Source organism: Antechinus flavipes, chromosome 1 (assembly GCF_016432865.1).
Source record: "Antechinus flavipes isolate AdamAnt ecotype Samford, QLD, Australia chromosome 1, AdamAnt_v2, whole genome shotgun sequence".
NCBI classification, from domain to species: Eukaryota; Metazoa; Chordata; class Mammalia; order Dasyuromorphia; family Dasyuridae; genus Antechinus; species Antechinus flavipes.
Window position 1 is genome coordinate 713520630 of NC_067398.1, and position 9484 is coordinate 713530113.

The 9484-nt window shown below is 56.8% G+C and overlaps 2 protein-coding genes across 4 annotated transcripts in view; one reads left to right on the forward strand and one right to left on the reverse strand.

Annotated features, from left to right (window-relative positions):
• The window catches only part of CHEK2 (checkpoint kinase 2), a 42978-nt gene extending 42132 nt beyond the window's left edge, over positions 1-846 (reverse strand). Inside the window, exon 1 of one of the 3 annotated variants that reach the window (XM_051973042.1) lies at positions 707-846. The gene's annotated coding sequence lies outside the window, so the exon portion shown is untranslated. The other 2 variants (XM_051973041.1, XM_051973044.1) reach the window with 2 other exon arrangements.
• Positions 847-940: 94 nt separating this feature from the next.
• On the forward strand, positions 941-8450 carry HSCB (HscB mitochondrial iron-sulfur cluster cochaperone). The gene is made up of 6 exons (XM_051973045.1): positions 941-1199; positions 1901-1997; positions 2599-2688; positions 3736-3880; positions 6771-6818; positions 8299-8450. The coding sequence occupies exons 1-6, from the start codon at positions 976-978 to the stop codon at positions 8388-8390; spliced, it is 696 nt and encodes a 231-aa protein (XP_051829005.1). The 5' UTR covers positions 941-975; the 3' UTR covers positions 8391-8450.
• Positions 8451-9484: the final 1034 nt, after the last annotated feature.

Genomic DNA, 9484 nt, shown 5'->3' on the forward strand with positions numbered 1-9484 from the left:
TCAGCTCCCTCCCTCCCCCACACGGTCTCTATCTCTTGCCGGTACCTCTTATCAGTCTGTCCCTCTGTCTATCTCTCCAGTTTTGTCTCTTATTTTTGTTTGTCTCACTCTCTCTTCCCCACCCCCTCCGCCCCCAGCCTTTAAGCCCCTGGGCATCCCCGGCTCTGGCTCTGGGCTGCCCCCGCGCCCATCCCACGGCCAGGCTCAGGGAACTTCGGGATGCCGCAGCACTGGGGTGGGGGTCCGATTACCGCCGCTGCGGCCCCCGCCTGCTAGACCACGGCCGTTCAGCCTGGCCCCCCGGGAAGCCGCAGTGCAGCCGGAGAAAGCAGCCTGCGGATCCGCGTCTGGGCCGGAGAGAGCCGAGCCCAACCCCCGCGGCGAGCCCATTTCACAGACGGTCAGACTGAGGCCTCGCTCGGGGGAGGCGGCAGCGGGGGCACTTTGGCCAGCAAGTCGCTTCTCCCGGCCCAAGTAGCCCCAGGCAGGCCCAGGGACAGAAGGATTAGCCGCCGGCCGGCCCCGAAGAGCAGCGTGCTCCTGGGGAAGACGAAGGCCGGCCCCCGGGGGCCAGCTGCAGGACACTGACTCACCCAGATCCTCGCTCAGCCAAACTAGCCCTAAGCTTCCAGAGCCCGAGGCATATGCTCGCGCGAAAGGTTCCAATACAAAACCCACCAATCAGAGATCCGAAAGAGACACGGACCTTCTCTCCGACCAATTAAAAGCTCGCAGGATACGGAAATGTCTGGCCGCAAAGCTTCCTGGACCTTGTAGTCTGAGAAGGCCTGCCCGCACGAGACCTCTGGACTTTCGGCTTCACCGCCCCACCCACCCGCCCGCCCGGCTGGAGACAAAGATCCGCCCCTGAACTCCAGCGACCAATCAGCTGGCTCTATTTGGACCGGCGCGCAGCCCACCCCCTAGAGTCCAGAGCGGGTCGTGGGGTGACCGGCAGGTGCCGTCGTGGGCCAGATGTGGCTGGGCGCAGCCCGGGCCCTACGCAGGGCGTGGCGGGCCCCGGGGAGGCCCTGCAGCAGCGGCTGCGGTGACGCAGCTTCTGCGCCTCAGGGCACCCCCAGCTGCTGGAGCTGCGGCAGCCAGAGGGTCCCCGCGGGCGGAGATCCGCTCTTCTGTCCCGCCTGTCGCGCACTGCAACCGCCCAGCCATGGGCTAGACTACTTCCGCATCATGGATTGGTGAGAGCTTCCCTGTGGAGGAGGGGACTGGGAACGAGAGGGCTGGGAAGGTGTCGGGAGGGCCTGACGTAGGGGGCGGGGTTTGAGGACTCTGGGGGCGGGACCTGGAGCCTGGGACCTAATACGGGACGCGGCCTGGGACAGAGAGCGGGCCTGGAGGCTCGAGGGGCGGGGTCTAGAACCAGTGGGGGGGATTTAACAGAGGGCGGGGCCTGGAGTCTGGAGCTGGCAGGGGGCGGGGCCTGGGTTGGGAGCCTAATATGGGGCAGAGCCTGAGGCAGATGCCCCTCCCTTCCCCCCCTTCCACTTGAGACTTGTTGGGGGCGGAACCTTGTAGCGGCCCCACTGTGTGCAGAGCTCCAAGCTCATGCTGGGCCTTGAGAAGCTTAACAGGCGCCCTGCCCCCCCAAGGGAAACACGTGCAGGACGGATTGGGAATGAACCCTAAGGGAGGCCTAGGGAGGCTAGGTCAGAACCTGCTCCCCTCAGTCTGACTCCTCCGATCTCATCTCACAAGTTCCCTACTTCACCTACTCCTTGTGTTTCAATTTAACCCATTTATTAGATGCCAGCTGTATGCGAGGCATAGTCTGTGTTGGCCCCTGGAGCTGGTAGTGACCTGGGAACTGAGCCAGTACCTTTGCACTCCCAAGGGTGCTCTCTGCTCCCCATTCAGTCCCGCCCTTTCCCCCTCTCTCCAGCGGCCGGTCCTTCACCGTGGACGTGGGGAGTCTGAAGCGTCGGTACCAGCAGCTCCAGCGCCTGGTGCACCCCGATAACTTCAGCCAGAAGTCGCAGGTAGCGGAGCACTCCCCTTGGGGGCAGTTAGGGATGTTAGGGCTACCTCGCTTTCCAGGTGAGGAGCTGGGGTCAGACTGTGACCTCCGGGCTCCCGGTGGGCATCCAGGACCCGAGGGGCTGCCGCTGAGATGCCGCCCCTTACCGGGTGACACTGAGGCTGTTCTGGTCCCCGGTTGGGCTCTGCTGGGGCTCCACTGCCCAGTAACGAAAGGCCGGGAGAGCATGAGTCTGTTGCTGGTGCCGGCAGAGGGAGAGCCGGTGTGGGGAACTCCCAGGGCAGAGACGCCCTCCTCCATCGCAGAGCGGCACTTCATCTGGGACGTTCCCGAAACTCAGAGTCAGGACCCGAATCCAGGCCTGCAGCAACGATGGGCAGCCCGAGACCGAGCTTGGGAGCAGGAAGGTTCCCCCTTTCGCCCTCTCCCAAGGCCCAGAGTCCTTCCTAAAATACTTTGCTTTGCGGGAAGCGAGTCCTTAAGACCAGAGAGCACATGGAGCACACAGAGTCCCTTACTAAGTGTTCAGGGCATTAACCCGTGATTTTCCCAAGCACTAACGCTCTCGGGCCGCTGACTGCCCCTTTCTCTTTCGCTGACAGACCGAACGGGACTTCTCCGAACAGCATTCCACGCTGGTGAACGAGGCCTACAAGACGCTGCTGGCGCCGCTGAGCCGCGGCTTGTACCTGGTAAGCTGCTTCCTAACCCGGCCCCGGGCGGACGCTCACCGGCCCTTCTCGGAAGGGCTTTGCAGAGCGCCATTGCCCGGAATGCTGCGGCCACCGCCGAGCAAAGGCCAACACGGGGCCTTTATACAGAAGGGTAAGTAGAGTGCGCCTTGAAGGCAGGCTCCCCCTCAGGTCCCCCTGCGCCAAGTCTGGCCGCCCCCCCCAAAGTCTGGCCACCCCCCCAAGTCTGGTTGCCCTCCCCAAGTCTGGCTGCTCTCCCCTTCCCCCCAACCCCAGTTGGTTTTCCTGTGCTCCTGACTTTCTCAGGCAACAAAATGTCCCACGGTGTGTTTCTCCATTCACAAGTGGTCAGAAGGGCCGGAGACGTCCCTGGGCACACGAGATTCTCAGGGAATCTCAGAGCCAGAGGACTTGGGGGCATCGAGGAGCACAGTTCCCCCCCCTGCACTGGCCCACAGCTGAGGAGGCTCCAAGGAGGGGGAGCCCCCCGCGCAGCAGGCAGCTTGTGGACCCTGGCCCCTCCCACCCTCTCACAACCCCAAAGCACCGGGTTAGGGGGACGGTGGTCGTGGCCCGGTGACGTGTTTGTGCTCTCCTCTCAAGGAGGACCATGGCATCAGGGAGGTGCTGCCGAGACACGCGGCGCCTGGGATTGGAGGGAGGGAGGCTGGGCAAGGGCGCCTGCCTCCCCTTCCCCTCCGGAGCCGTCCAGGCCAGACAGGGACCAGTGGCAGGCCTGGCCCAGATCGGGGAGCTGAGGCCTCTCTCTTGCCCTCTCTCTCTCTTCACACAGCCCAAGGTCCCAGAAGCCCTCCCTCAGAGACTGGCCTTGAACCCTTCCCTCAGCCTGAGCCATTGCCAGAAGGGCCGGATCCTCGGAAAAGAACCCTTGTTCCCAGTTGCTTTTTTAAATGTTTCTGCTCGTTTCCAGCTGCTGAAGAGAGAAGGACTCACGTGGGATTCCCGGGAGTGTCGGGGGACCAAACCCAGCTCTTTGGGGTCCAGACCCCGCCCCCAGTTCTGAAGAGTCTTTTTGCTCCCCAACAGCTGAAGCTCGAGGGCGTGGAGATCTCGGAAGGCACAGACACTAACATGGACGTGCAGTTTCTGGGGGAAATCATGGAGGTTAACGAGAAGCTCTCTGGAGCTCACAGTGAGGCTGAAACCCAAGAGATCGAAGCCATGGTTAGAGGTAAGAGTCCGGCTGGCGGGGCAGGTGGCGGCAGGGGAAGGACAGTAGCGGACCGGCCCGGGGCTTCAGAGCGGGCGTGCAGGAGCGACCCGGGGCCGTCCTCCCCGTTTTATCGATGAGAAAGCAATGTGCTCCACCCGCCGGGTGTTGCACAGTTAGTAAGGGAGGCAGGATTTGAACCCAGGACTCCCTGACTCCAGACCCAGCGCTCTCTCCACCATATCCTCCTTTTTTTTTTTTTTTTTTTTTAGCAAAACAAAAGCACGTATCTTGGTTTTCTATTCAGAAAGCTAGTGAGAAGGAAAAAAACAGAAAAAGGCGCAGATGTGTTTGGCAGATGCCGAGCCCAGTAACTTGTGTGGCCTGCAGTGGATCGGCCGGGATCCCCCTTTGTGGATGTTTGGGGGTCAGCCCCCAAGAGCGCTGCCCCCCCGGGTGTTTCATGCAGCGGGGCGGGCACAGGCAGGTGTGGGACCCGAGCCTAGGCTGGGCAGTGCCAGGGCCCGGGAGAAGCTCCAGAGCCCGATGCCCGGCACAGTGTAAGTGGAAAATCGCCTTTGGACAAGGCGGGGAACAGCTTCTGAGCCTCCAGAGCAGGTGAGGGAGCTCCCAAGAGAGGGCACTCCGCCCGCCCGCAGGGAGGCGCCCCCTCCGCTGTCTGTGGAGCCTCCCGGGAGGTCTGGGGCTGTGCCCTTCGCTGCGCCAGACTGGCTGCAAACTCAGCTCATGAGGGTGCCAGGCCTGGAACTGGCCTGAATTCAAATCTGCCTTCAGGAGCTCTGCCTCTGCTTCCTCATCTGTAAAATGGGCATAACACACCTGCTCCTGTGGTGATTTTCTTCTTTTAAAATATATAATAATGATGGTTTTCTCTGGGAGAAAGCAGGTTTCTCGGGGGAGGTTTTCTGGAGGCAGCCTTAATTGCAGTTCAGATCAATAATTACCCCAAATGCAGCCAGGTAATAAAAGTTCAGATCTTTTATTGCCTCCAATATAGCTGGTTAGCTTAGAGGCCTCTCTCTCTGCTCGGTTCCCAGAGCTCCCTCCGAATGTCTCCAAATCCAAGGTTTGTCCTTCGGTCCTCCAGCCAGCCAAGTGGAAAATGGAATGGATCTTTTTTGCCTCGGAGAAAGGGCTTCTGGCTCTCAATCTCCAGTATAGCCCGATTAGCTTTTCTTGGAGGCCTCTCTCTCTGCTTGGTTCTAAGAGCTCTTGCAGCCTTGTCCTTTGCTTCTGCCTCTGCCTTCTTCAGCCTCCAATTCCACTGAACTCTCTTGACTGGGCTTATATAAGACTCTTCTGAGAGAATGGGATTATGGGTTTTCTCCCATAGTGCTCTCTGGCCCCAAGAGCTTCGAGGGAGGTGTGAATTCGGATATCTCATACTAAACCCTGAAATCTCCCAAAGGTGTGAACTCCAATGAGTAAAGGTGTGAACGCAAGCCTTGTATCAATTACGTTGAGTTAACACTAGGATTCTAGCATCTCCCTTGAGTTATCGCCTTGTTTCCAGTTGAGTTAACACTAGGATTCCAACAGGCTCCCAGGAATGCGATCCTGCTTCCAAGTGCTACCTGAGCCTCGGCTGTTATTACAGTCATTAGCATTAAGGCAGCCCGAGCTACAAAGGGGAGAACACTGCTGGTCAAAGCTGGGTTAAATAGGGGGCGAGGCTGGAGAACCGGATTCTGGTCCCTGCTCTGTCACCTCCCCACTGCGTGGCCTTGGTGAGGGGCTTCCTCCCCCAGGCCTCAGCTTTCTTATCTGTAAAATGGGCTCACAATACCCCCTTGGCTGCCTCCTGAGGTTGATGTGGGAGGTCAGGCGAGATCAGGGACTTCAGAGCGCTAGGAAAATGAAAGGGATCCCAGCCCCTGCCCCGACTTCTCCCCTCTCTGTCCAGAATGAACCTGCCCAGGGGCTGGCCCCACAGACACCCCCTCAGGGCCAGTCAGGCCCGTCTCCTGGCTTTCCTTTCCAGGGCTTATGGCCCCCAAACATCAGCAAGGGCTTCCCATCCACAGACCCCCCTCCCCCATTTGCCCTCGTGACAAGGGACACTTTCAGCTGGCACACATCTCCCCTCACTTGTCCCATGTCATCAGCAAGTGATTGGGCCCAGTCGGGGGACCTCAGCACAGTCCTAGCGAGGGCAGGATGGGACGAGCGCCTCCTGGCTGCTCTCCCGAGCCAGGAGCTAACCAATAAGGCAGAAAGCCTCGGGCTCCCGGGCCACGGGGCTCTCGGTCAGCCTCAAAGAGGGGCCAGAGATAGGAAATGAGGAAAGGGACAAAGGGAGCCAGAGGAACCGAGAGTGTTCTGAGAGGGTGGATGGGAAAAGAAAGCCGAGGGAGGAGCTGAGACAGGGAAAGGCCTTTCTTGAGCTGCCGGCCACGGAGGAGGGAGCTTGATGCTGCTGTTTGTGTCACGTTCCCGGGTCTCCAGGTGCCGCCTCTCACCCTTCCTCGCTGGGCGACGGTGGGCAGGTCCCTTCACCTCTCTGAGATTCTGACGCTCTTTAGCCATCCACTTTTCATTGACATCTTGTTTCTCACGTCACCGTGGTATCCCAGGTATCTGTTTCCCTGTCACTTCCACGTAACAAACAGTATTTTTAGGGAGAGAAAACTGATCAATACATTGGGAAACTGAAAACTAATCCGGATACAGCTGTCTACTCACACGGCCTCTCGTGGCATCCAGGAGTCAGAGTGATTTAAATGGGAGGCACGGTGAGCTCCGCTGGGACGCTGGGAAATGAGTCCCACTGGTGGTCTCCCCGCCAGGCCTGAGCCCACGCTTCCGTCCGCCCGCTCAGGGCCCATTCCCTCGGGCGGTGCTGGGGAAAGCGTTTCTGAAAGGGAAAGCCACCACATTCTCTCTTTTCCAGACAAGCAGAAAGAACTGACTGAAGACTTGAACGAGGCTTTCGAACGAGGTACCTCACTTCCCCTCTCCCTCCCCTTGCCATGGGAGCTTCTTGCTATTAACCGGAGCTGGGCAAAGTATCCAGGGCCCCGAGGGGTTACCAGCCCCGTGCCAAATACGTGCTGCTGGGGAGACAGAGCAGCGCCTGTGAGGGGGGTCCTGGACTGGGAACCAGAGACCCAAGAGCGAGTCCTGACCCCAGGCCTTACCAGGCAGGGACCACAGGCCTTGCCAGCCCTACCAGGCAGGGGCGACAGGCCTTTCTAGCCTTACCAGGTAGAGGTCACAGGCCTTACCAGGAGGGCCACGGGCTTTGCCAGTCCTACCAGGCAGGGGTCACAGGCCTTGCCAGCCTTACCAGGCAGAGGTCACAGGCCTTACCAGGAGAGCCACGGGCCTTGCTAGCCCTATCAGGCGGGGTCACAGGCCTTTCCAGCCTTACCAGCCAGGGACTACGGGCTTGTTTATTGGCAGCCTTAGCCTCAGCCTCCTGCTCTGTCAGAGACAGATAAGACGTGATAAAACCTGCTTCGTGCCTTGTGAAGACCAGAGAATTCAGAACCAAGACCTTAGGGCTCTTCTGGTCCAGCTCACTTCCCAGAGAGAGAAGTTGGTTCCAGAGAGTGGGTCCCTGAGGTCCCAGAGGGACCAGAGGACAGGAGTTGAGGCAGGCACCCTGACCCCCTCCAAGTCCCCCTCGCAGTCTGGGCTCCCTTCAGACAGCAGGCCCCTGCCTTTTTGGCAGCCCTCTTGATTTTGTTGGTTGAATTGTCAATAAGCCAAGCGGTCTTGCGGGTGTATCGAGGAACCTGGTGGGGTCTTGACACACTCATGGGAAAAGCCTTGCTGGAGAAGGACACAGAGGCTGCTCTTATAGAATCAACCAACCATAGATTCAGAGGCAGAGACATAGCCAGAGCAGGGCAGTAGGAGCTTAGCTCGAGCCCTAAGGGCCCGAGTCTTCCCCCTACCAGCAGGTGGGCAGGAGCCCTTTAGATCAGGGGTCCTCAAACTTTTTAAATAAGGGGCCAGTTCACTGTCCCTCAGACTGTTGGAGGGCCGGACTATAGTAAAAACAAAAACTTTGTTTTGTGGGCCTTTACATAAAGAAACTTCATAGCCCTGGGTGAGGGGGATAAACGTCCTCAGCTGCCGCATCTGGCCTGCGGGCCATAGTTTGAGGACCCCTGCTTTAGGTGGATCCAACTGTCTGCCGTACCCATACTCCCCTCTGTTCCCCTTCCACTGAAGAGAGCCCCCTTTCCCCGGCCCATAACCCCCTGAAGGTCTCTCCAACCTCCTCTTCCTTCTGAACCGTCCCAGCCCTTTTGTCCTGAATGTGGGCTTCCCTGAAGGACAGAAGGAGGAGACGGGCGCCAGCCTGGGCCTGAGGTGCTGGAGCCGATCCTGACTGCCCAGCTTCACTCAGCTGCCCAGGAGCTTTGGCTCAGGTGAAGCCTTGCTCTCACTGCCCGCCTGCTTAATTTCAGGTGATCTTCTGAAAGCCAAGGAACTTTTAGGGAAAATGAAATATTTTGTAAATTTAGAAGAAAAAGTGAAACTAAAGAAGACCCCGAGCTAAGTGGAGATGGACACCCCCTCCGGCCTGCCTTTGCTCCATTAAATTCTTTTGTAAATCCTTTTTTGTGTGTTTTCATAAATTGGGAATATGTGCATCAAAGCATAAGTGCATAGAGCTAACAGAGAAATGGAGAATCATAAAGCTGGGAGGGGGCTTAGAATAAGGGATGTCAGGGCTGGGAGGGACCTGAAACAGGGAATGTCAGGGCTGGGAGGGGGCTTAGAATAAGGGGTATCAGGACTAGGAGGAGTCTAGAACAGGAGATGTCATCCTAAAAAGGGTTTAGATTTCACCTGATCGCACTGAGACCCAGAGAGGCAGCCCCAGCCACATAGCTGGTTAGTGGGCAAGCTATGTTCCATGTCCTTGGGGCTACCTCATGCAGAACCTGTGGTACCTGTGGGATGAGCTCCCTTCAGTACCTTCCTTGCCAGAGCTAGAGTGGCAGGGATCTGGCACAACATGGTCTCTTCCCACCAGTCTACCAGGACCACAAGGCATTCACCAGACCTGTGAGGTACCAGCAAACAAAAAGTCCTCAAAGGACTTATGTTCTTTTTAAAAAATATATTTATTTAAAACTTAAATCAAAATAGAAAAAAAAAGTGTCTTGTTCACAACAGATCATAAGAGGATTCAGAGCACATAACAATAATTTCTCTTTCAAGAAAGCATTGTATTCATGACCATCTCTTTTGTTGTTGTTCTTTATAGGTTTTCTTTTGTTTTGTGCTGTGTGCTTTTTACGTTAATCTTTATGTTCCCCTTTCTTCCTTTTCCTCTCCCCCAAACAGGCTACAATGAAGCACAAATATATTTATGTATACATACATATTTATATAAATATATATGTATCATACATATACATACACACACGTGTATATATACATAGATATCTATAATCATACACTACACATTCATCTACATCTATAGCAGGTTGTTTTATGCTTATTTGTCCTGTTTCTGTCCTTAGGTCCAAGTCTTTCTATATTTTTCAAAATCCACCAGCTCATCATTTCCTGTGTCACAGCAATATTCCATCCTTATTCTATCTAGTTATTTTGAATAATCCAAAACAATATTAATAAGCTGAC

What these genes read in the sequence shown, in the direction of transcription:
- HSCB (XM_051973045.1), top strand. Translation starts at nt 976, where the DNA reads ATGTGGCTGGGCGCAGCCCGGGCCCTACGCAGGGCGTGGCGGGCCCCG. An exon ending in GATCGAAGCCATGGTTAGAG is followed by an intron (nt 3,881 to 6,770) that starts GTAAGAGTCCGG and finishes TCTCTTTTCCAG; the next exon opens with ACAAGCAGAAAGAACTGACT. An exon ending in GAACGAGGCTTTCGAACGAG is followed by an intron (nt 6,819 to 8,298) that starts GTACCTCACTTC and finishes GCTTAATTTCAG; the next exon opens with GTGATCTTCTGAAAGCCAAG.